This window comes from Scyliorhinus canicula, chromosome 5 (assembly GCF_902713615.1).
Source record: "Scyliorhinus canicula chromosome 5, sScyCan1.1, whole genome shotgun sequence".
Taxonomy (NCBI): Eukaryota; Metazoa; Chordata; class Chondrichthyes; order Carcharhiniformes; family Scyliorhinidae; genus Scyliorhinus; species Scyliorhinus canicula.
Genome location: NC_052150.1, coordinates 93,256,009 through 93,282,714, shown reverse-complemented (window position 1 = coordinate 93,282,714; position 26,706 = coordinate 93,256,009). Strand labels below are relative to the sequence as shown.

General features: G+C 44.2%; 1 protein-coding gene across 7 annotated transcripts in view; it reads left to right on the top strand.

The window, feature by feature from the left end:
- The window catches only part of LOC119966127 (MAGUK p55 subfamily member 6-like), a 161,179-nt gene that overhangs the window by 100,445 nt on the left and 34,028 nt on the right, over positions 1-26,706 (top strand). For 4 of the 7 annotated variants that reach the window (XM_038797383.1, XM_038797379.1, XM_038797385.1 and 1 more), the window contains 2 exons: positions 3,221-3,339; positions 17,015-17,167. In XM_038797383.1, coding sequence (XP_038653311.1) covers positions 3,221-3,339; positions 17,015-17,167 — 272 coding nt within the window. Of the gene's footprint in view, positions 1-3,217; positions 3,340-17,014; positions 17,168-26,706 lie in introns of all 7 variants that reach the window. The other 3 variants (XM_038797381.1, XM_038797384.1, XM_038797380.1) reach the window with 1 other exon arrangement.

The window sequence follows — 26,706 nt, the reverse complement described above, 5'->3', positions numbered from 1 at the left end:
TTGTTAGCCCCTTTGTCGCCAGACTAAAAACCCAACAACTTCTATTGCCCTTTTCTAGCGTTATCTACAGAAAAAATATGATTGATTCCTGGGAAGACAAATGGGCTTAGTTTTGGATGATTGAAAGGGTTTAGGCTCAGCAAATGAATAAAGGCAGAAATAACTCAATGAAATTAGAATTTGTCTTTGACCAATTAATGATGCACATTGTTCTCTCTCTTTCCCATTCTGACTAATAAATTTATATCTTAAATTTTGAACTTCTGAATTTATAAGCGTATAAGTTAGATGCCATATGTTATTGTTTTGTGATGGTCTCTGTCCATATTTATGAAACACAAATGTATAAAACTAGTCAGCATGTTGACCTTTTTTCAAAGTGGTTCTCATGATGTTCTTCTTGTTGCTTGGGTAACATGCAATAAAAGCTGAATAAGATTCCGTTAAATATGCAGTAAATTGGTGAAAAGAATAAACTAGAACACAAGGGACAAAGACATTTTTAAATTGATCATTTTTATATTGATCATTTTTATTTTGAAGCTAAATGCTTCTATCTGATCGGAATGAACTGCACAATAATGACAAATTAGTTTGAATTTGGTATTTTAAAATTGGGGTAACTGCACAAAGACACATTTGGCAAAACTGCACTGGTCAGCTATCTTCAAGATTATTCTGAGAAATACTTAAGCCCAAATCAGAACTGAACTGGATGGTGTAGTGGGTTCAATGAGGCCTTTTGCCTTCGGGTCAGTAACTTCAAAAAAAATTGACTAAAATTGTGAAGGGGGGGAAATAATTGCAAAGCTATTGGGATAGAACAGGGCAGTGAGACTAATTGAATAACTCGTTCAGAGAGCTGACACAGGCACAGTAGATCAAATGGCCACTTCCTGTGATGAATGATTCTACGATACAAAGCAGATCCACGGGTTGCAGTGAAAGTCACATTGGTGCAGTGGAGGGTGCTTTTTTGAAGGGACTAGGCTGGACATGTAACAGCAGAGAGAAAGGAGCATGATACTGCATTGGGATATGTTGTACCTGACTTGAGAGTGCTTGCTAGCCACACGAATGTCTGTAGTGAGAACAGTTCATTTCACAGCTTCACCTTGATGAACACAATTTCATTAACCATGCCCTGCATTGTAAAAATGGTATAACTAGTGACTATGTAGTTATCCAATTTTTGACCAAGGGCTGGATTTCATCACATTAGAGGTGCTCAGCCAGTTCACACTGGGTGGAGAGTTGAAATTATCCCTAATGGAGATGAAATTTTGTGCGTTGGAGAACTTCCAGCACTGCTCCTACCTACCACCATTTTAATCTCACAAGTTTTATTTTGGTTGTCTGTGTGAAACGGGAAGGAGCCTTGTTGCTACATGCATAATGTAAATATGTCATTAGGATCCTGTTACAGTTAAAGCTTGGCGCACAGCAAAACCTTGTGGAATTAGATGCTAGTTGACCTTTCACTGGTTGTGCTTGTTTTGTTTGCACGGTGGACATCTTATCCTTTTGAAAGAGAGAGAGTTGGTGACTGCTTTTACAAAGGGATATGCATGCTTGCAGGGCCTCCATGCAATGTTTGACGGTATTGGAAATTTGCAAGCAGGATGGGGAGGTGCTGAATGGAAACTAAAGTAGCCGGACTGTGAAATAGTAAAGCGTTTATCAGAGGAGTGCAGTGTTCATCATTTGCTCCCAGGTGAAGATGGAATGCTGCTGGTGACATCCTGCATGGAAAGTGCTGGAGCCCATGAAATTGAACAATTCTGGTTCTTACTGGGCATTGAGACTGCCATCAGTGCACAGCGATCTTTTTCTCAACAGATTAACTTTCTGGCATTTCATCGTTTTTATGGAGCTTGGGGTGCTTTCAATTAAGTTCTCCTTTATTAGTGACCTCCAAATTGCACACCAGATTTGGGAACATTAGCTGGAACTGGGCACTAATGTTATCCTTGTTCATCTATCAAGTACCCAAGATACTGAGAAATCAATGCTGCGTTTCTTACCATATAGTGGGAGCATTTATAAATTGTGCATAAGTTGAGTTATTGGTAATTCATCCAGCTTTGTCCAGAGATTGACTAGAATATGATTTGGAGACCACGAAGCAAGCAGTTACAGCCAATGAATATGCCTCTGGTGGATAAAAAATGATGTGGTTGGTATGTTAACAGTAATATTTAGGGTGGTCGAGGTTGTGCGTGAAGAATTGTGAAGGGTTCTCATTCTGGACTCACTGGATATGGCACTGGATTCTCATCACGTTCCCTTCCCTCTTCCACTCAGAATAATTAACCCAAAACAGATTTTGTTTGCACCAAAATCCAATCATTGAAATTAAGCAATTGAAATAAAATGGCCTCGAAGGCATTTTGAACACACAAATTCAAATTATTCTGTAGTTTAAATTAAGAGTGACTAGTAGGCAGTATCCTGCTCTGTCTATTCTCTTTTCTGGGATGCTCAGTCCAGTCTATCTACGCTCTGATCATAGTTTCTCCTTTCCATGTCATGGGGCTGGTTTAGCTCACTCTGGGGTTGGTTTAGCTAAATTGCTGGCTTTGAAAGCAGACCAAGGCAGGCCAGCAGCACGGTTCGATTCCCGTACCAGCCTCCCCGAACAGGCGCCGGAATATGGCGACTAGGGGCTTTTCACAGTAACTTCATTGAAGCCTACTCGTGGTGACAAGCGATTTTCATTTAATTTAATTTAATTTTTCATTTTCAGTGCTGTGGCTAATCAGTAAATTTGTCAAGCGAATTGTTGTGATAGTTTGAAATTTGGCATTCCTGCATTTGTTCTGATGTAAAGCTTCGACAACGCGACTCCTTTTTTCGGCAACATTCAGTTTCTCCTTTTTGTTACTTTGTACCTTTTTTTTTGTTGCTTTTCTGTCCTCGCGCCTGTGTTGTGCATGGATTTCCATTTGAAGCCTGAATATATATGAGACTTTGCACTTGTGGTGAACCTGTGAAGCAGCGCAATTACAATTTATCAGAAAAAGTGTGTTTTGGGAATGTTCATGAATAACAATCAGTGTTGAATTTTTTTTAATAGCCTGCCATCCGTATGAAGCCTGATATCTGAATATAATCATCTGAATAGAAATAGAAGGTTTAAAGTTGTTAGCTGGGATTGTGGCTTTTGTCAGTTTTGCTAATTGGTGCTGAATTTCAGTCTAATTTCATATTTCCTCAGCAGCAATGCAGCAGGTATTGGACAACCTCAATGACTTGCCCATCTCTACAGGAGCTAAGGAGATAGACCTCATCTTCCTCAAAGGAATAATGGAGAGTCCTATTGTCAGATCTCTTGCCAAGGTACTGTACTTGCAGTTATCTTTAAATGCTTTATCTCTCATATTTTTGTATTTCATATGGATGTGTGTGCGACAGTGATATTAATCACTGTAGATAATAAACATGAAATATATCCTCCGGTGCTTCATGGAGCAGATATGTGGTGGTAGGCTCTGTGCAAGAGGTGGATTGAGTAAGTTTTTGGAGGAGAAATTTGGGGGGAAAATATGAGAATATGCTCTGCTGCAAGCGATGGGTGGAGAGAGAAAACCTGTAGTCGGTGTTAATTAATGAGTTTCAGGGTTCTAAAGAGGGTGAAGTTGGGATAAAGCCATGGAGGAATTTAAAGCTGAAAATGGAGAATTTTACACGTTTGATTTTTAAAGATTTATTAATTCATGTGATGTGGGCGTTGCTGATGAGGCCGGCATTTATTTGCTCGTCTATTCTCAGATCAGTTAAGAATCTAAGTGGATCTGGAATCACATCTGGCTAGCATGGGTAAAGATGGCAGATTTCTTGCCCTATAGGAAATTAGCGAATCAGATAGGTTTCTGCAGCAATCTGGGAGTTCCATAGTCACCATTTACGGACATTAGCTTTTTAAAATTCCAAATGTATTTAATTAATTGAATTTAAATTCCCCAGTTGCAATGGTGGGACTTGAACATTTGTCTCCTGATTACTGCACTAAGCCTCTGGATTACTAGTTCAGTAGCAGTCACTATACTTTATACTTTTTATTCATTCTAGGGATGTGGGCTTTGCTACTCATTACCCATCCCTAATTGTCTATAAGATGGTGGTGGTCTGCTGCCTTGAACTACTGCAGTCTGAGGTATAGGTAGTTCCAGGATTTTGACCCAGCAACAGTGAAGGAACAGCGATATGTTTCCAAGTCAGGACGGTGTATGGCTTAGAGGAGAACTTCATGTGGTGGTGTGTTCATGTATCTGCTGCCTTTGTCTTTCTAGATGGTAGCATTCATGGGTTTGGAAGACATGGTTTTGAGGCTGGTGATGCAACACATGGTCTACAATAAAGTTCCAATATTTATTTCACTGGCTAACATTGTACTCATTTTGTTTCTTTTATCTCTACTCTAGAGAATAAAATGCACATTTCTGGTTTCCATATTTTAACAATAACTGGAGTAAGCACTGGGAATTACGTAAAAGAGAATCAAAAGAATGATATCATAACTTTTACCATAACTGAGAACCTATAACCATCAGGAAAGACTGAACACATTGAGCCTCTTTTCTCAAATCACAAAAAGCAGGGTGACCGAATGAAGGTCTGTAAAACTATGAAGGGGTTTGATAACAGTAGATGTAAAGATGATGTTCCACTTCTGGTGAGTCTGGAACTAGGAACCATCAAAAGATAGCCATGAGTAAATCTCATAAACAATTCATGGCAAAATTTAGAATATGGTACTCGCTACTACTTGAGGTAGTTTTTTGATTTGATTTGATTTATTATTGTCACATGTATTAGTATACAGTGACAAGTATTGTTTCTTGCATGCTATACAAACCATGCATACCATACATGGGGAAGGAAGGAGACACTGCAGAATATAATGTTACAGTTATAGCAAGGTGTAGAGAAAAGATCAACTTAATACGAGGTAGGTCCATTCAAAATTCTGATGGCAGTAGGGAAGAAGCTGTTCTTGAGTCGTTTGGTACGTGACCTTAAACATTGATATCTTTTTCCTGACGGAAGAAGGTGGAAGAGAGTATGTCCGGGGTGCGTGGCGTCCTTAATTATGCTGGCTGCCTTTCCGAGGCAGTGGGAATTGTAGACAGTCGATGGATGGGAGGCTGGTTTGTGTGATGAATTGGGCTGCATTCACGACCTTCTGTAATTTCCTGCGGTCTTGGGCAGAGCAGGATCCATACCAAGCTGTGATACAACCAGATAGAATGCTTTCTATGGTGCATCTGTAGAAGTTGGTGAGAGTCATAGGTGACGTGCCAAATTTCCTTAGTCTTCTGAGAAAGTAGAGTCATTGGTGGGCTTTCTTAACTATAGTGTCAGCATGGGGGGACCAGGATAGGGTGTTGGTGATCTGGACACCTAAGAACTTGAAGCTCTCTACCCTTTCTACTTTGTTCCCATTTGATGTAGACAGGGGCATGTTCTCCACTACGCTTCCTGAAGTCGATGACAATCTCCTTTGTTTTGTTGACATTAAGGGAGAGAGTATTGTCGTCGCACCAGTTCACCAGATTCTCTATCTCATTCCTGTACTGTCTCGTCATTGTTTGAAATCCGACCCACTACTGTGGTGTCATCAGCAAATTTGAAAATCGAGTTGGAGGGGAATTTGGCCACACAGTCATAGGTGTACAAGGAGTATAATAGGGGGCTGAGGACACAGCTTTGTGGGGCACTGGTGTTGAGGATGATCGTGGAGGAGGTGTTGTTGCCTATCCTTACTGATTGTGGCCTGTGGGTTAGAAAGTTCAGGATCCAGTCGCAAAGGGAGGAGCCGAGGCCAAGGCCACGGAGTTTGGAGATGAGTTTTGTAGGAATGATGGTGTTGAAGGCTGATCTGCAGTCAATAAATAGGAGTCTGAGGTGGGTAGCCTAGATGTATCCCAGGGGATACTAACTAAGTGTGTGAGAGATGCATAGATACATAGAAGATAAGAGCAGGAGGAAGCCTTTTGGTCCTTTGCTCCTGCTTCGCCATTCATCACGATCATGGCTGATCATCATAAGTCTCTTTGAGATCCCCATTCATTCTTCTGAACTCTAGCGAGAACAATCCTAACCTAGTCAATCTCTCCTCATATGACAGTCCCGCCATCCCTGGAATCAGTCTCGTAAACCATCACTGCACTCCCTCGAGAGCAAGAACATCCTTCCTCTGAGGAAGACCAAAACTGCACACAATACTCCAGGTGTGGCCTCACCAAGGCCCTGTATAATTGCAGCAACACATCCCTGCTTCTATACTCGAAACCTCTCGCAATGAAGGCCTGCTGCACCTGCCTGCTTACCTTCAGCGAATGGTGCACAAGGACACCCAGGTCCCACTGCACACTCCCCTCTCCCAACTTATAACCATTCAGGTAGTAATCTGCCTTCCTGTTTTTGCTTCCAAAGTGAATAACCTCCCACTTATCCAAATTATTCTGCATCTGCCATTGATTTGCCCACTCGCCCAACCTGTCCAGATCATGCTGTAGGATCCCTGTATCATTGTCGCAATTCACCCTCCCACCTAATTTGGTATCATCTGCAAACTTTGAGATGTTATGTTTTGTTCCCTCATCCAAATCATTGACAAATATTGTGAATAGCTGGGGTCCCAGCACCGATCCCTGTGGTATCCCACTAGTCACTGCCTGCCAATTTGAAAAGGACCCATTAATCCATACTCTTTGTTTCCTCTCTGCCAACCAGTTTTCTATCCACCTCAATACATTTTCCCCAATCCCATGCGCTTTAAGTTTGCACAATAATCTCTTATGCGGGACTTTGTGAAATGCCTTCTGAAAGTCCAAATATACCATATCGACTGGCTCCCCCTTGTCATCTGTACTGGTTACATCTTCAAAGAATTCCAACATATTTGTCAAGCATGATTTTCCCTTCATAAATCCATGCTGACTCTGACTGATCCTGCCACTACTTTCTAAATGTTCCGCTATAAAGACCTTGATAATGAATTCAAGCATTTTCCCCGCTATCGATGTTAGGCTTACTGGTCTATCATTCCCTGCTTTCTCTCTACCTCCCTTTTTGAATATCGGAGTGACATGAGCTACCCTACAATCTGCAGGGACAGTTCCAGAGTCTATAGAATCCCGGAAGATGACCACCAATGCATCCATTATTTCCAGAGCCACCTCCTTAAGCACTCTGGGATGCAGATTCTCAGGCCCTGGGGATTTATCCTCCTTCAATCCCACCAATTTTCCCAGCACCATTTCTCTACTAATGTCGATCTCCCTCAGTTATTCCCTCTCACTAAACCATTCATTCTCCAGCATTTATAGTATCTGATTTGTGTCCTCTTTTGTGAAGACAGAACCAAAGTATGTGTTCAATTGCTCAACCGTTTCTTTGTCCCTTATTATGCATTCCCCTGTTTCTGTCTGTAGGGGGAATACCAATCTCTTTCTCTTCACATATTTATAGAAACGATTAGTGTCAGTTTTTATGTTTCCTGCAAGCTTCCCTTTGTACTGTACTTTCCCCTGCTTAATCAATCCCTTTGTCCTTTGTTGCTGAATACTAAACTGCTCCCAATCCTCAGACCTATTATTTTTCTTGGCCAATCTGTATGCTTCTTCCTTGTATCGGATACTATTTCTAATTTTCTTTGTAAGCCATGGATTGGCACTCTTACCCCTTTGCTTTTGTGCCAGACAAGAATGAACAGTTGCCCCATGCGTTCCTTGAATATTTGCCATGTCTATCCACTGTCGTCCCTTTAAGTAACTCTCCCCAATCTATCAAGGCCAACTCACGCCTCATATCTTCATAGTTCCCTTTATTAAGATTCAGCACCCAAGTCTCCGAATCAACTACTTCACTATCCATCTTGATAAATAATTCACTCTCATCTTGATAAAAAATTGTATCATGTTATGGTTGCTCATCCCAAGGGGTCTCGTACAGCCAGATTGGCGATGACTCCCTTCTCATTACACAGTACCCAGCCTAAGATGGCCTGCTCTCTAGTTGGTTCCTCCACATATTGGTCAAGAAAATCATCCCGTATGCACTCCAGGAATTCCTCCTCTACGGCATTGTGGCTAATTTGATTTACCCAATCTATGTGAAGATTAAAATCACCCATATAACCGATATTCCCTTATTACATGCATCTCTAATTTCTTGTTTGGGAGCTTATATATGACACCCACTAATGTTTTTTGCCCCTTGGTATTTCTCAACTCTACCCATACAGATTCCACATTGTCAGAGCTAATATCCTTTCTCACTATTGTGTTAATTTCCTCTTTAACCAGCAGCGCCAGGCCACCACCTTTTCTTTTATGCCTGTCCTTCCTAAACACTGAAAACCCTGGGACATTCAATTCCCATCCCTGTTCACCCTGCAGCCATGTCTCCATAATCCCAATTATGTCATACCCATTTCTATCTATCTGCGCGATTAGTTCATCCACTTTATTGCAAATGCTTCGTGCATTAAGGCCTTTAAGTTTGTCTTTTTCACAATGTTTGTCTTGCTCCCAATATTTTCCTCTATTGTCCTGTTTGAATTCTGCCCTTGGTTTCTCCACATCACTTTTATTCACTTTTCTACCCTTTACTTTTGGCCTTGCTCCCTCTTTCTCTGACTCCTTGCGTAGGTTCCCACCCCCCTGGCATATTAGTTTAAACCCTCCCCAACCGCTCTAGCAAATAGTCCCCCTAGGACATCAGTCCCAGTCCTGCCCAGGTGTAACCTATCCAGTTTGTACAGGTCCCACCTCCCCCAGAACCGGTCCCAATGCCCCAGGAATCTGAAACCCTCACCCATTAATCCAATACATCCTGTCATTTCTGCTCTGACTAGCACGTGGCACCGGTAGTAATCCTGAGATCATTACTGTTGAGGTCCGATTTCTTAACTTCCTTCCTAATTCTCTGTATTCGGCTTTTAGGACCTCATCGCTTTGTCGTTTGTACCGATGTGTACCATGACCATTGGCTGTTAACCCCCCTCCGTACCCGCCCCGCGACATCCTTGACCCTAGCACCAGGGAGGCAAAATACCATCCTGGAGTCACAGAAAGGCCTGTCTATTCCCCTTACAATTGAATCCCCTCTAGCTATTGCACTTTCAATACTGATCAGCAAGAGGACGATGTTTGGGGCGACAAAGACGGTCACGAACCCAGGGGGATGGTACTTCATGGTCAGCGGGGCCCTGGATGGGGCACCGGTAGTACTAGTTAACGTGTACGCGCCCAAATATTACGACACGAGCTTCATCAAAAAGACCATGGCAGAAATCCCTGACATAGCAACGCACTGACTAATCATGGGGGGGGGGGGGACTTCAACTGTGTACAGGATCCAACGACTGACAGATCAAGCCCCAAAACGGGGAAAACCTCAAGCATGGCAAGGGAACTCGGTCACTTTATGGAACAGATGGGAGCGGTGGACCCCTGGAGGTTCACCCACCCAGGGGAGAAGGAGTTCTCCTTCTTCTCCCCAGTACACAACGTATACACCAGAATTGACTTCTTTGTGGTGGGGAAAACGGTGCTTCTGGGCATAGACAAAGTGGAATATTCCGCAATTGAGATATCCGACAACGCTCCACACTACATGGACGTGACGCTGGAGACGGGCAGGGCCCAACGCCCCACATGGAGGTTGGACGTCACCCTACTAGCAGACAAGGCCTTCAATGAAAAGATATTGCCAGCCATAGCAGAGTACACGGAGAACAACCAGAATGGGGAGGTCTCACCCTCCACATTCTGGGAAGAGCTAAAGGCCGTACTAAGAGGGGAAATCATAAATTTTAAAGCGTAAAGAGATAGGGAGGAAAGGGCGGCTCGGCAGCAGCTGGTTGACTCCATACTGGAGGTAGACCGCAAATACTCCGAGGCCCCGACCGTAGAGCTCCTGGCGGAGAGGAATGGGCTACAAAGGAACTTTGATCTGCTCTCCATCAGGAAAGCAGTGCACCAACTCCGCCAGGCACGTGGGACCCTATACGAACATGGAGACAAAGCCAGCCGCCTGCTGGCACACCAGCTGAGAAAGCAGGCAGCCACCAGAGAAATTGCACATATCAGGGATACCAGAAGCACATTAGAAACAGAACCAGAAAAGATCAACAAAACCATCATGGCCTTCTGCCAAGGGCTGTTCACCTCAGAGCCCCCCAATGAGGGAGTCCAGGATGAAACGGTTCCTTGATAGACTGGACATACCAGTTGTGGGGGAGGGCAGAAAACCGGACCTGGAAGAGCCACTAGCATTGGGAGAGATCATGGACAGCATTAGCTCCATGCAGGCGGGGAAGGCGCCGGGACCAGACGGGTTCCTGGCGGACGTATACAAAAATTTGCGACAGCACTGGCCCCCCACCTGCGGGAGATGTTCACAGCTAGGGGCACACTGCCATCCACGCTAGCACAGGCCTCAACCTTGCTGATACTTAAGAAAGATAAAGACCTAACGGAATGTGGGTCATACAGACCCATCTCACTGCTGAACGCAGATGCCAAAATACTGGCCAAAATCCTAGCCAAAAGGCTAGAAGACTGCGTATAAGAGGTGGTCGCAGAGGACCAGAAGGGCTTTGTCAAAGGTAGACAGCTTACCTCGAACACCTGCTGAACTTGATAATTACCCCCTCCGGTGAGAGAATACCACATGTGATTGTCTCCCTAGACGCAGAAAAGGCCTTCGACAGAGTCGAATGGAAATACCTGATAGAGGTACTGGAGCTATTTGGGCTTGGAACAGGGTTCACTTCCTGGGTAAAACTCCTATACAATGCTCCCATGGCGAGCGTACAAACCATCAACGCCAACTTCCGATACTTCCAGCTGCACAGGGGCACCAGACGCTGTCCCCGCTGCTGTTCGTTCTAGCGATCGAGCCACTAGCAATTGCGCTCAGAGCAGCAAAAAGCTGGGGGGGATCTGAATGGGCGGCAGAGAGCACAGAGTCTCACTCTATGCAGATGACCTGCTCCTCTACATTTCGGACCCACAAAGCAGCATGGACGGAATCATCGCGCTCCTGAAAGAGTTTGGCGCCTTCTCAGGCTACAAACTCAACATGAGCAAAAGCGAGATCTTCCCGGTACACCCACAAGTAGGGGGGGGCAGCACTAACGGGACTGTCGTTTAAACAAGCCCGACACAAATTCCGCTACCTGGGGATCCAAATAGCCCATGACTGGAAAGAGATCCACAAATGGAATCTCACCAGTCTGACAGAGGAAGTAAAAAAGGACCTGCAAAGATGGAACACACTCCCACTCTCCCTCGCGGGGAGAGTCCAGACGATCAAAATGAACGTACTGCCCAGGTTCCTCTTCCTGTTTAGGTCTATCCCGATCTACATCCCCAAGGCCTTTTTCAAAGCATTAGACAAACTAATCATGGCGTTCGTATGGGGGGGAAGAATGCTACGATCCCAAATAAGGTCTTACAAAAAACAAAATCCGGGGGGGGTGGGTGGGGGTGGGGGGGTCGTGCGTGTGTGCTGGTGGCTAGCCCTCTGAAACCTACAATTCTACCACTGGGCGGCGACGGCTGAGCGAATAAGGGGATGGATCAAGGAGCCAGAAGCCGAGTGGGTACGTGCGGAAGAGGCCTCCTGCATGGGGGCCTCCCTCCGGCCCTCGCCACGGCGGCATTCCCATCCCCACCCAAAAAACACTCCAGCAGCCCGGTGGTGATAGCAACCCTCCAGTCCTGGAACCAGGCAGCAATTTGGCCTGACCAAAATGTCGGACAAAGCTCCCGTCTGCAACAACTATAGGATCACACCAGCGCTGACTGACGCCACCTTCAAAAAGTTGGGACAGGACGGAGGGACACTGACAGTCAGGGTCCTATACACGGACGGCAGGATCGCGACACTAGACGAACTGACAGAGAAATTCCAGCTAGCCGGGGGAACGAGCTAAGGTACCTGCAACTCAAAAACTTCCCACGAAAGGAGAGAAGGACGAAGTCACAACCGCCACGACAGACATTACTAGAAGAGTTACTGGATGCTCGCATAAAGGAAACTGTAGCGACATGTATGACCGACTGGTAGAAACGATTGAAACAGTATTGGACGCAACAAGAAAGAAATGGGAAGAGGACCTGGGGATTGAAATAGGGTGGGGACTCTGGGGCGAAGCACTGCATAGGGTCAACTCCACCTCCACGTGCGCACGGCTCAGCCTGACGCAACCAAAAGTGGTACATGGAACCAGATCCCGTATGAGTAGGTTCTTCTCGGAGGTGGAGGACAGATGTGAACGGTGCCAAGGAGGCCCGGCCAACCATGTCCACATGTTCTGGTCTTGCCCCAGACTTGTGGAGTACTGGACAGCCTTCTTCGAGGCTATGTCTAAAGTGGTGGGGGTGAGGGTGAGCCATGCCCGATAGTGGCGGTCTTCGGGGTATCAGACCAGCCAGATCTATTCCTGAGGAGGAGGGCGGACGCCCTTGCCTTTGCCTCCCTGATCGCCCTGTTTGGCTGGCGGTCAGCAGCATCACCCAGAGCTGCAGACTGGCTGCCGGACCTCTCAGAAACGCTCCAAATGGAGAAAATCAAATTCGCCATCCGAGGGTCAGACAACGGCTTTCACAGAACGTGGGAGCCATTCACACCCAATTGTTCCGGGACCTGTTTGTGGCCAACGAACAAGCAGAAGAATGGCCAGGTAGCCAAGAATCAGGGGAAAGTAGCCGAGGCATGAGAGGGAGAGATAGTCCGGGGGGGGGGGGGGGGGGGGGGGGGGGGGCAGCTAAGCCTAAGAGAAAAGAAAGGCGAACCACAAGAGGGGGGAGGGGGCAGAAGCAGGGGGGGAGGGGGGTGGGAAAAGTGAAGAGACAGGGAACAATAGAGGAGAACCAGGCAGGTGGGGGGGAAGGCAGCGAAATGATAGCCGGAAGGAGGGCACGAGAAACGTTAACAAACTTGGCATTGACAGGAACAGAAAGCAAGGAGAATCCAGGTGAAAGTCGGGACAAACGGCTGAAGCGGAGGTGAGCGCGAGACGACAACGGCAGCGAAACCCGTCCGGGAGAAGCAAGTGACAACACCAGCACCAGACCCATTCACGTATTGACCTCTGTAATTGTTTCTCCGGCACTCAAATGTATATCTACCTCCCCAGTCGTTTCCCCCCTCCCTCCCCCACAAACAGATGCCTACTCGTGTGTTGTAAATAATATTGCCTATTGTACAGAGTTGCTGCTGTTGAGCTGGTGCATAATACCTTACCGGTTATTTTATTTTATTTTTTAGTTATTTTTTTATTATTACATTTATTTAAAAAAATCTATTGTGCTTCCACACTTATTACCCCTCCCCTCTGCAGTAGAACCAACCGTGGTGCCACGGGTATGGTTGTTATTGTTTTCCCCTGAGAGGCCATTTCCCTCACAGTATCAAAAATGGTATATTTGTGCTGCAGGGGAATGGCCACAGGAGATTTCTGCGCTACGTGCCTCGCTCACTTGCTCTGTCTGGTGGTCACCCATTCCTTTCATGCCTGTGGAGTCTGAGCCTGCGGTGTGATCACCTCTCTATACGTTCTATCCACGATGCTCTCCGACTCGCGGATGCTTCGCAGTGTCTCCAGCTGCCGCTCCAACTCTGAAACTCGAGCTTCTAGGAGCTGTAACTGGAGACACTTCCTGCACACATGCTGACCCTGTAGACTGGAACTGTCCCCAGCCTGCCACATGGAGCAAGAGGAGCAGACCACGCCTTGGAGCTGTCCTGCCATGATTTATTCCTTGAAATTAAACTTTTGAAAGTGAACTTTAAAACATGTTTTTGTGTCAGATTATATCTCCTATGTCTTAAACTTTTTAATTAGCTTTTTTTTTAAAAAACTGAGTAAATGTCCCTCTTGATCTGAAAGCAAATTAAAAATTGTTATTTATTTGAAATTTAAATAGTAATTCAAATAAATTTAAAAATAGTAATTTAAATCTAATTAAAACTAGTATTTTAATCAGAGAAAAAAGAGTAGAAGGATATACTGATGAAGAGAGGTGGATGGAGATTTATGCGGAGCTTAAATAGTGTAGACCAATTGAGGAAAGTGGCTGGTATGTGATTGTTGAGTCTGGCTTAGTCAGAGAGCTTCATTGTTGACATACATTGATGGTTGCAGGGGAGTTGGGGGCATTTCTTGTTTGTGGAAACAACAATGTTGGTGTTTTTTTGAGTTCATTCTTTATTGACGTTCGCGTTAGTGCTCAGTGTTATACTTGTCAATCTGTTGCAACGTGCAGACTCAGCTGGCTCTCTCTTTAAATGGGGGTGGGGAGGGCTAGGTCTAATAGCCTCCTCACCACTGATTCACCCTTGCCAGTCCCCTGAACCTTCATGTGAGAGTCCATTCTCCTGCTCTCCTCTCGCATGATTAAACAAGGAAAATCACAACTGCATAAAGCCGACAGATGCACATTAGCGTTAAACAATTGTGAACTGGATGCCACCAGATTCTTGCGCATATTACTGACTTTATCCTGACTGTAGGACTTCATTGAAAGCTGTTTCCTGTTAATGAGCATTCATGGTAAATGTGTTACAAGTGCGAAGCCAACACAGGCTGGTGTAATTGTTGACACATCACAAACCTGCTGCTTATCGCCCACCCCACCCCATGGTACCACCGTACACATCACGTTTCCTGCTTTTGTGGGCTCCAAAAGAAAATCTCCAATCATTTTTGTTAAATTAGTAGTACTCCAGCATGAGAAGTTCCTGCAAGTTATTTATTTATGCAAAAGCTTTAGGGTCGATTCTCTATTGCGATTCGAGGGTTGAGCACCACGTGAAATTATGAGTCCCTTATTTTAATGGAGAGAAAGTTATGGACTATGAATCTACAATGTCCTGCCCCTGCCATGAGTGTGCAATGAGATCCTCCAAGTTCAAATAGAACTTTGTTTAATTGTATTTAAGCAGCTTTTTTATATCCAAATAGTAAGAATATTAGAACATAGAACATAGAACAGTACAGCACAGAACAGGCCCTTCGGCCCTCGATGTTGTGCCGAACAATGATCACCCTACTTAAACCCACGTAACCCGTATACCCATAACCCAACAATCCCCCCATTAACCTTACACTACGGGCAATTTAGCATGGCCAATCCACCTAACCCGCACATCTTTGGACTGTGGGAGGAAACCGGAGCACCCGGAGGAAACCCACGCACACACTGGGAGGACGTGCAGACTCCACACAGACTGACCCAGCCGGGAATATTCTATCTGGCACATGTCCTTTCTTTGGCTCTGCGTACTTATAAATCCAAGTTAATTCCACTGTGACTAGGAAATTGACACAGCAGGCATTACATCTTCAAGTTTACTAGTTATTTAAAAATAAACATGCTCTCTTAAAATTAGAATACGCGCACTGAAATTTCTGATTGGAGGAAGGGGGGATCTTTTTGGAGGAATGAGGGTCTTTTGAAAAAGTGTACCATCTGTGTTCTTAATGTTAATGGTAAGAGAAAATAATTTGCCTTGCTTTTAACTGGAGAGTTTGGCTGCTTTTTATTAAGATGTATTTGTATGTGAATGGTATTGCTGTGCCAGGAGACTAATATTAATACTGCATTGTAACAATTCTCATGTAAGGAAAATTAACTTTTAAATCCTCCACTGGATTATGAAAATTGAATTTAAAATCAAAGAATGGTCCATAGTCTTCCCAGTAGATATCCAACAAGCTGTCCTTACAATTTACAATAGATGCAGTCAAGTGTTTTATGTGAAACATTAGAGCTGCAACAAAGAACATTGGGATGTACTAGTTATTCTTCTGAATGCAGCTCACATGCTTAAATGTTACCATTTTTGAAGATGGGTTGTATTTTAATCATGTATTTTTTTAAAAACCAATAGCTTTTTTGTTCTGAAGGATAAGCATATCCAGCAAGCTGAATTTGTGAATACTTTATGAAACAATTAACCATATCTGCCTTTGGTCCTTTCTGCAACTTTTCAAGCTAAAATTTAGCATCTTAATGAAAGATTTGAGTAATAATTAGTCCAGAGTGCAATGCTTATTGGCATTAACTAAATTATCTTTTTCAAAGGATATCTCATTAGTTACATGGAAATGTAACGCACAGGGTTTGACTCCAGGAATTAATAGAAAATGTTCTTGACAGTTGAATATTGTAGCAAGTGGTAGACATGCATGTGATTTGCTCATGTGGACATATAATGGACAAAAGTGGAGAGGGAAATGGGAAAGGTTTGGAAGGAAAAGAAAATGAAAACTTCAGTTCAAAGCATGTAAATAGCGCACCATCACAAGGTCAGTTATTCAGAACTGATTTAATTAAAGCTCTGATTAATGCAACTTGAGGTTAGGAATAAAGCCCATTGTTGAAGGAGTATATAGGGAACTTTAACATCTGGTTCTGGAAGTGGCACTTTTTTTTTCTATGTCCAGGTTCAAAGTAGGAAATATTCCCCTTTCAAACATTCCCAAGTTTGGGAGTAGAATGGCTACAACCATTCAATAATCAGCTATATATTAACTTCATTGCCTTTCTTTGTCTTCAGACATTTCAAGTTTAATCAGTTATCTTTAAATAATGAGAGCGTTATGTTGTACAGTAGTTGATATGAACTTCATTCTGGGGAATATTTTCGCAAAATCCTCCTGTGTCTAACTTGCCTGTGTTTACCAGTATTGTAAGTAATTCTGTTGAATCTGTTGGACAGCTGCAAAGATTGACCGTTTATGTTTAATGTAAAAGAGCTTGATATATTAAATGATTAATGGTGATTTGAGGTTTATTAAGTATTTCAAGTTATACCTTTTGCTTATCTAAAGGATGTCTCCAGAACAATCCTGATGAGTTTTGTTGTTGTGATCAAGTGGGATCCTTTTATCTGCTTGTACTTTGTGTTTGATTATCCCAGAGGGTATAAGGTATAGAGGCAGTAATGTGCTGAAAGAAATTGTGAGTGTTACTATGTTTGTTTAATACAGGCTCATGAGCGACTCGAAGAAACTAAACTGGAAGCTGTGAGAGAGAACAATGTGGACCTTGTGAAACAAATTCTTGAAGACATCAGCTGCATAGTCCATCACAATGAGGCTGCCACAGAGTTGGCCAAGATTCTGAAGGAGCCACACTTTCAGGTACAGGCTGCATTTGTACAGTTTTTCCTTTAGGTTTTTGATATAAGCAAAATCGAACAATAAAAGTCAATGGATCTCAACTAGTTTTGAGATGAAGGGAGACTTATAATTGTGAACTAAAAGGAAACATGAAAAGACGCTGGCAAGAACTGCTTATTTTTAATTTAGTTTAGATATTCTGCTGAGGTTTCTTTTTTATATATTAACCTTGGATGGGGACTTGTGATGAGAGCAGGAGAGTGGCTGAGTTTTTGTGAGCTCCGGCTCTGCTCCTCTTTTAATCTGTCTTTTCATCCTTGTGTACATTTTGTTTTTGTCTTGGTTTAAGTGGTTTGTGCTGTGTCCCGGGAATTATTGGTTGGTGTCTCGGCCCCATCACGCAAAGATAGTTCTCCACTTATTCATGGTGGTTGGAAGGGGTTGGGGTTGGGCCCTGCCTTTAGTGAAGCAGTTGCTTTTGAGCGGGCTCCCACCTTGATGATGTGGTGTGTGTCGACGGATGATGGCTGCTAATGAAGATGCTGTTCTGACTGAAAGTCTCGGCTCTGTGGTACAGGTCATTTAGGCCCAGTTCCAAGAGAGTGCTGGCTGTTTTTATGGAGGCAGTAGAGGAACACCAGGAGGTTCTTGCATTGGAGTAGGCACTGCCCCTGGTGGGAGCCCACCTCCGTAAGGTTGTGTTCCTGCTGTATGGCTTGTTGTCCTTCCTTACGGATTTGGGAGCAGGAACAGGAGCAGAGTGTCACTGAGCCTGATCCTCGAGGTGAAGTGGTGGAGACATTCCCAATTGAGTTCGAGAATTGGGTACCATGTTTCGGGAGTCTCTATCTGGAGGATGGGCATGTTAAATGCGATGGATCACATCTAATCCCATCTTTGAGGCCTGTGGTCGGTTTGGCCTTCCGACCACTTGTCCCGTATTGTCCAGTTCTTGATTTTAATTGTGTGGGGTTGGAGGTGACCGAACTGGTTGAGTCATCATGCCAGGCCGGAGCCTAGGTTGTTGACCACCTAGGTTCCAGTGAGATGGCATGGTGGAAGTGATGTTGTCTTGTGCTTCAATCGTTGGAATCTTTGAGAGATCCTGAAGAGTTCTCATTGATCCTGACCCTGCCTCATCCTTGATGCTTGCTTTCTTCATGCACCAGTAAAAAAGTTTTTATCTTGAGGACAGCCCTGCATCTTAGTTGTTATCCTGGACTTTGCTCTGTCTTGATCATGCTGCTGTCTGCATAATGTTGGTCAGTTTTTCCTTTTACAGGGAAGTGTGCAACGGGGGTGTGATGACCTGTACTGTTCACTATCCTGATTTAACAAGTTCATAACATGTTAAACAAATTTGAAGTTTACTCAAATTAATTTGAGGCTTATTAACTTTATTGTACATTGTTAGCTTCCAGAATTGTGTCTTTAACAACATAGCTTTCCTACGAACAATCGCATCTAAGTGTTTGAGTTGATTCATGTTTAATAGTAGTAATGCGGCATCGATGTTAACACAAGCTGGATTCGCCAAAAGTATTTCACTAAATGATGTATCATTAATGTATAGTGTGTTTTTTTTAGTATACTCTGATTTCTCTTCAGATTGTACAAATCTTTCGCCTATTAATGTATTGTTTTAGTAAAAGTAAAGTCGCCGTAGTCCCAGATTGACCATAGGCTGCTTTCCCCTTTGAGGGGGAGAAATGAGTGGTGATTTAACCCAAGGATCACCACACCTCAGGCGAGGGACAAGTTTGAGAAGGTGGGGCCTTCATGAATCACCTCAGCTGGTATGGGAATTGAACTCACGCTGTTGGCGTCGCTGTGCATCACAAATCAGCTGTCCAACCAACTGAACTAAACCCGCCCCCGTATTGTTTATACAATGGATATTTGGGTTAAATTGCTAAATTTGAATTGTGATAAATTTTAAATAATATAAATGTCACATTTTAGTGATTTAACAGACGTGCTGAAAGTTCTATATTCAGACTTGTATGTCATTTTCTAAACAAGGGTCTGAGTTTGATTTTAAAGTCCTATGAGCCATTGAGGAGCCTGAAGCTTCATTAAATCCTGCAAACAGAAGGATCCAGCTATAGAGCTTCAAAATATCCGGGGCTGGATTCTCTGCACCCTTGCGCTGAAATCATGGCCGGCATGGGGCAGAGAATCCATGTTCCTGCAAGAAAATGGGCCCCCGAAAAGGGGCATACATGGGGAGTACGCCGCGTCGTCTGGGACCTACCTGGGGCCATTGCCAGGTGCCTGCTCAGCCATTCTCCGCCCCTGACCGGCCAAAGTCCCGACGGCGAGGAGCCAATGTGCTCCAGCCGGTTGAGATATTTGTGTGGCAGCTGCTGACTCAGTCGTGGTCGCCCTGGTCGGGGGGAGGGGGTCGTCTTTTTGTGTTTAGGTCCAGGCCCGCCATGGAGCACGGCACAGCCACCGGAGGCCACCACCTCGCGCATGCGTGGCCTCCGACCCGGAGGTGCAGGGGCCTGTATCTGCAGCAAAAGCTGCGAGCTCTACTCCGGGTCCCTGCTAGCCCCCTGCAGGGCTAGGAATTCGTGTCCCTTTGATCCAAGTTTTTCTGGCTTAAAACTCTACCGTTTTGACAACGGCTTGGGGACGCAGTCCCAATAATGGAGAATTCAGCCCTCCGTGTTTGATTAAGCATTTAACTATGTACCAAAGATGTATAAACAAGGAGCTTCAACTAAATTTTACTGAACCTGTTTTGTTTATTATTACTTCTTCCAATCTAAAACCTCTATTGATGAGACATCTGTGTGAAAGATTTTATCAGCATAATCTTTATAATCCTCTGCTGTGATTGCTACAGTGCCAGGCCGGCTTAATAAAGTAGTTTTATTTAAAGCTGTAACCTAGTTTTTATTCTCATCTAACATTTCATATTTTAAGGTACTCTGTGCAGAGTTAATAAGTTCTGTTAGATTTTATTCTTGCAATTATAATATAAGAGCGGGACCATTGCCAACGCAGTTTTGAATGTGGGACTTGATCATAGTTTCTCCTTGTTGCCGTGGCCGTGCCAGGTGTCTTGTTTTTGACATATGGGTCTTAAGAAATTACAGTGTAAATCCGCATTTGAATTGCTGTTGTAGTTTGCAGGGTGCGCATGTCTGAAATTCTACCAAATAAATTCCGAAGATGCTGGGTGTGTACTGTCCATTTAGAGTAATAGAGATGGTTTAATTTGAACTGGGGTCAGGAGTGACCTCCCTGTTTTTAATGAATGCTTTTTCCCATTTTGTTTATCCATTTTATTTCTGTTAAACAGTAAACATTAAAACGGTTGTGTTAGAGAAATATAATTATACCTGGTGTGCACAATCCATTATACTCTGGTGTTGGAAATGTTACATTGGATTGGGTTTTAGATTTAAAAGAAAATCCTTCCTCATGTTATCCTACTTATCAAAATTAATTTTTTTTAATGTGCATTTTGATCTGATTGAGATCTAATTCTTACCTAATTGAGGATATTGAATATGATCCAGATATGACAAAATATTCAAAAATCTGAGGCTGTTGGCTTTCTGATTTGTCTTAAGATCTCACTGTTAATTCACGGTAAATGAAATGCAAAGAAATTGGTTTTCCTGTTTCTTGTTTCTTTCTTTCTGAAATGAATGAAAAATGAAAATCGCTTATTGTCACGAGTAGGCTTCAATGAAGTTACTGTGAAAAGCCCCTAGTCGCCACATTCCGGCGCCTGTCCGGGGAGGCTGGTACGGGAATCGAACCGTGCTGCTGACCTTGGTCTGCTTTAAAAGCCAGCGATTTAGCTGAGTGAGCTAAACCAACCCCTCCGCCCTCCCTCCTCCCCAACCACACATCCAACATCAAATGAGCTTCTATTTGCTTAAATTTTAAAAAAATTTTAAAGTACCCAATTCTTTTTTTTTTCCCAATTAAGGGGCAATTTAATGTGGCCAATCCACCTACCCCGCACATATTTGGGTTGTGGGGGGGTTATACCCATGTAGAAAACAGGGAGAATGTACAAACTCCACACAGACAGTGACCCGGGGCCTGAATCAATCCCGGGTCCTCGGCACCGTGAGGCAGCCGTGCTAACCACTGCACCACCATAAGCCATAAGCTCCAAAACTGTCATAATTTTAACATTCTTTTTGTTATGCTCCAAAGACTGACACTTTTAGCCTATGTCTTATGCCTTTTGGGCAGCACGGTAGCATTGTGGTTAGCACAATTGCTTCACAGCTCCAGGGTCCCAGGATCGATTCCCGGCTTGGGTCACTGTCTGTGCGGAGTCTGCACATCCTCCCCGTGTGTGCGTGGGTTTCCTCCAGGTGCTCCGGTTTCCTCCCACAGTCCAAAGATGTGCAGGTTAGGTGGATTGGTCATGCTAAATTGCCCTTAGTGTCCAAAATTGCCATTAGTGTTGTGTGGGGTTACTGGGTTGTGGGGATGGGGTGGAGGTGTGGACCTTGGGTAGGGTGCTCTTTCCAGGAGCCGGTGCAGACTCGATGGGCCGAATGGCCACCTTCTGCACTGTAAATTCTATGATATTTTAGAGGGCTCAATAAATGTAACAGGCAAGTAGCAAATATTCCCATTATGCACATTACTTGAGAACACACTGGTCTTTGTTTGGGCATTAGAGAGGAAATACCCCACAATTTTACAAGCATCAAAATTATTGGATGGAAGGTCATGGCACGTACACGTGAATTCCTGATACAAATACCTGGCAATGTATCCCTTAATTGTCTTTGTTCATCAACATTCATTGGTTTATTGGCTCTGTCCCTAAAGTGAGGACCGATAAAACTGTGCTTGATATTGAATGCAGTTTTATAAAATAATATACTTTTCTTTTTGCATGTAAAGACTTGTTTCCTTTTGCAATTTGATATCTTAACCTCTTCATTAGGTCTACTGCATTTTAACCATTCTTTTTTGTCTTTCAATGTTTCTGGCAAGGATGAGATAGCACTTTGCAAAATATTCCTTAAGCTCAGAACCTTTCTGTGTGTTAATATTCCAATTACGATAGGACAGGGATCCGGGCGGTGGGTGTGATTTTAAAGTTGTGTTTGTTTCGGCCTTGTCTTATGATTTGAGTGGCGAAACCAAGAATATAGTTACTGCTAGCAGAAAGGAGAAACCGAGGTTCTGATGATTTAAAACATTAGCTCTGTTTCTCTTTCCACAGATGCTGCTAGATCTGCTGAGTTGTTCCTCCTTCCTGTTTTTATTTTAGACGGAACCGTTGAGTTTTGGCTTGGATGTGCTTCTTTGCCATTGATCACTTTAGTGTAACTTCTATATGTGGAAGGAGCAAAAATGTAATTCAGAATTCTAGCTCTACAACCCCCCATCATCTGCATTGTTCCATTGGGCTTGACCTTTGGTGCATCCCTATTGCCTTTACTCACCACTGCTCTTTGTGCCTTAATCTCTCTGCCATCGCCCCTTCCTTTTAAGACTTTCCTTAAAACTCAAGCTTTTAGCCACCCCTTTGTAATATTTTCTCCTTTGGTTTGACACCCACTTTTTGTCTGATTACATTCATAATGTTATGTGATATTTCACAGCACAAAGGCAGGCCAACAGTTCCATTTTGGTGTCTATACTTTACACAAGTGTCTTCCCATCTTCTTCATCTGACCCCCATCAACATATTCTTATTTCCCTTTACCCCTTATGTTCTTATGTAACTTCCCTTTAAATGCAGTCATACTGTTCACCTCAGCTGCTGCTTGTGTGGTGAGTACCAGATTCTTACCACTCTCTAAGGTCAATCTTTGTCCTGTTCTTTTACAAGTTCCTTCCCTCCACGATTACCAAATCGACTGAATTAAAAAACCATCTAGAATCACAATTTATTGTTTGAAGCTTGCCATTCAAAGGATGAGTAGCTTGCAATACAGTGGCTAAAAGTTCCCTTTACTGACAATCTCACAAGTGGTCAATCTGTCGTTTGAATGTAGTCAGTCAGGTGATCAAGCTACTGCCTCTCTCTTCTCTTTGTTCATCTTCTTGTTGACTGCAGGGGTAGCAACGATCATTCTTGTGCTCTAGGATTTGTACCTTCAGTGGGACATGCTGGATGTTCCTTTCGAGTGAGATGGGTGTATATTAGTGGAATACGCATCATCCATCTGCTTTGAACACTATCCACGTTCTTTAGTGGTATTCTTTGCAGTTTCCCCATGGTTCTCAATCCTTTTGTGTACAGCCTTATCAGAATAGGGCCCAAGTGTATTACAAACCAGATTTGACAACTTTGCTCATCAGTGGTTTCATCCTGTGACAATGCTCATCACCGGGTTGATTGACTTCTTGCCGCCACAAAATACAATGTGCTTATAGTAGAGCATCTTCACCTCTGACATTCGGGGCAGGATTCTTCAAGCCTCCACGCCGAAATCGCGATCGGCGCGGGGGTGAAGAATGAGTGTTAACTACGAAATCCGGATGAGACACCGCTCTCGCGATTCTCAGGTCCCCGGAGAATTGCCACGAATCGCGCGCAGTCGACGCGGGGGGGGGGGGGTTTATCCTTCACTGGGTGGGGCCTTACAGACGTCCAGGCTATCGATCGGGGGCCACCGATCCACGGGCGCGCGCGATCTCGTGGGGCCTATCTTTTTGGTGTCGGTCCGAGGTGTGGGGCCGTCATGTCGCACGGGGCAGTCGCCGCCGTGCGTATGTGCGGACCCCCAACCGGAATTGCAGGGCCCCATATTGGCAGCCGGAGCTGCCAGGACTACTCCGGGGCCCTGCTAGCACCCTTCAGGTAGGAGAATGACTCTGGACCTACTTCAGGAAAGTCCAGAGTGATTCGCCCACGTTTTGACGCTGGAGTGGGGACATAGCCCCACTATTGGAGAATCCCACCCCAGATCTCCGTGCAAGGCCTGCTGGATCTTTTTAAACATGCTGCAGCTCTTTGCTTAAGAAAAGAGACGATTGTGAAGTGATTGAGGTCTTTTTAATGAAATTGTTTAACAGGTTGAAAGCAGAGAAGATATTTCGACTTACGGGATATATCAGAACTAGTGCCTAGCTTTTTGGTCAAATCATGTGCGGTGTTGATTGGTCAGGGAGCACTCGCAAGCCTTGGCCAACTAAATTTGAATGTGGCTACATCTCTAGAACACATTCCGGGTAAAGAAGTTTCTCCTGGACTTGTTAGTGACAATCTTGTTTATATGGGCCCTGGTTCTGATATATCCCGTAAGTCGAAACATCTCTCTGCTTTCAACTTATTAAAACAATTTCATAAAAAAGACCTCCATCCCTTCCCAATTGTCTCTTTTCTAGAGCGAAGAGCTGTAGCATGTTTACAATTTCCTGTTGGGTCGACCTAATTTTTCAGTAAACTCCAGTAAAACCTTTGTACGTTCTCCAGTGCCTCTATATCCTTTATAGGTTGTCCAAGTCCCTGAAGTGATATAGGAGCATGGGGTCACTGCTACCTGGTAAACAGCAACCTTCTTTTCAGATTTGCCTTCCTAGTCCTCAAATACACTTTTTCTTCATTGATTCGAGGCTGAGCTGGCACATTGCAGGAACTGACGAATTCCGAAATCTGTATCCGCCTTAGTTGAGAGGAGGCTCCTAAGATGGGGGAAATAATCAATATATTCCAGGAACTCGCCGTTTTTCTTAATCGCGGGGAGAGGTGGATACTGTGGGAGCTGATTGGACGAGGATCTTAGTTTTCAAGGTGTTTAGTCAAAGGCCATTTTAATCATATACATTGTAGAAGGAGTCAACAGTGACGTGGAGCTCAGTTTTTGAGTGAGTACGCACACGAGTGCCGGTTACATACTGAAACACTATGGCTAAGGTTGGCATGCTTCACTGGGCAGCACGCCAGTGGTTGCACAGCGGTTAGCATTGCTGCCTGTGGCGCTGAGGACCGGGGTTCAAATCCCGGCCCTGGTCACTGTCTGTTTGCACATTCTTCCTGTGTCTGCGTGGGTTTCGCCCCCACAACCCAAAGATGTGCAAGATAGGCGGATTGACCACGCTAAATTGCCCCTTAATTGAAAAAATATCTAATTGGGTACTCTAAATTTTAATAAAACGGTTGGTGTGCTTTGGCTTTTTGATTGGTTGTGCTGAACAGTTTCTTGCCTGTCCTGTAGATTATCTCCATAATATGCAGGACGTGAGTTACAGCATTGCTGTGAGGAAAATGGAGGAAAGTTGGTGCAATGACACATTCCTGCTTGGTCTCGGTCTTCACTGAGATAGGGTTTGCGGTTGTTCCATTAGTGAGGATTATGGCTTGTATGTTATCATGGAGTAGGTGGAAGATTGTCACAAATTTATGTGGGCAGCCCAATTTAAGGATTTGCAATTGACATGAACTACATGTGTGGCCCGGCGGAGTTGGTTTTGAGTGATTAGCAGAACGGTTGCTTGGGAGGGGATACTGCTGTTGGACTGCCTTTCCCTCCGCTGGATTTGGCGGATATTGTGAAGGCACCACTGGTGGTACTTCTCCAGTGCTTTTAGTCTGCTGCAGGTTGTCCAAATCTTCATATGGCTGACACCAGACTCCCAAAGTGACTGATGTACCCAGAACAGGATACTCCCAGGAGGACAGCAGAAATACATTAGGAACGTCCTCAAAGTATCCTGAAGAGGTGAAACATCCCCATCAACTGCACGGAAGACCCTGGCTTCTGACTGATCAAAAAGAGAAGATTCATTCGGGAAGCACCGAACACACAAAGACTTCATCAAGAACATTTAGAGACAAGATCAAGGTATCAGACAGAAAGCACCAACTCTCAAACAACCAATCTAGTCAAACCTTCAAGCATCTCCTGCCTCACATGCGACAGAGCCCGCAGATCGCACATTGGACTTAGCGGCTGTTTCAGAGCTCATTAAACCAGCGTGGAAGTAAGACATCCTCTAACCTGCAGGACTACCTGAGAAGAAGAGACCCTTTATAGTACTCCAAGGGTAGTCTAATCAAGGTTATGTGCAAGTTTGCCAGAACTTCAACTTCTCTGCTTTGCAATTCTGACCCTTTAGAAATGAACCCAGTGCTTGCCTTGCCTGTTTGTTAATGGCCACATGAGCCAATGTTGCTGCTTTTAGTAGTTGGTTTATTGAGTACCCAGATCTCCCCTTATTTCCCAAAAAGTATGTGGCCTTAATATTGCTACCAAAATGGGCCATCTCATACTTATCCGTATTCAAAATAAGTTGCCAGTTGCATGCTTGTTCTCCGCCTTCATTCACATCTTCCTGTATTTTGTGACAGTCTCCCTGTAGCATAGAACATACAGTGCAGAAGGAGGCCATTTGGCCCATCAGGTCTGCACCGACCCACTTAAGCCCTCACTTCTACCCTATCCCCATAACCCAATAACCCCACTTAACCTTTTTGGACACGAAGGGCAATTTAGCATGGCCAATCCACCTAACCTGCACGACTTTGGACTGTGGGAGGAAACCGGAGCACCCAGAGAAAACCCACGTAGACACGGGGAGAACGTGCAGACTCCGCACAGACAGTAAACCAACAGGGAATC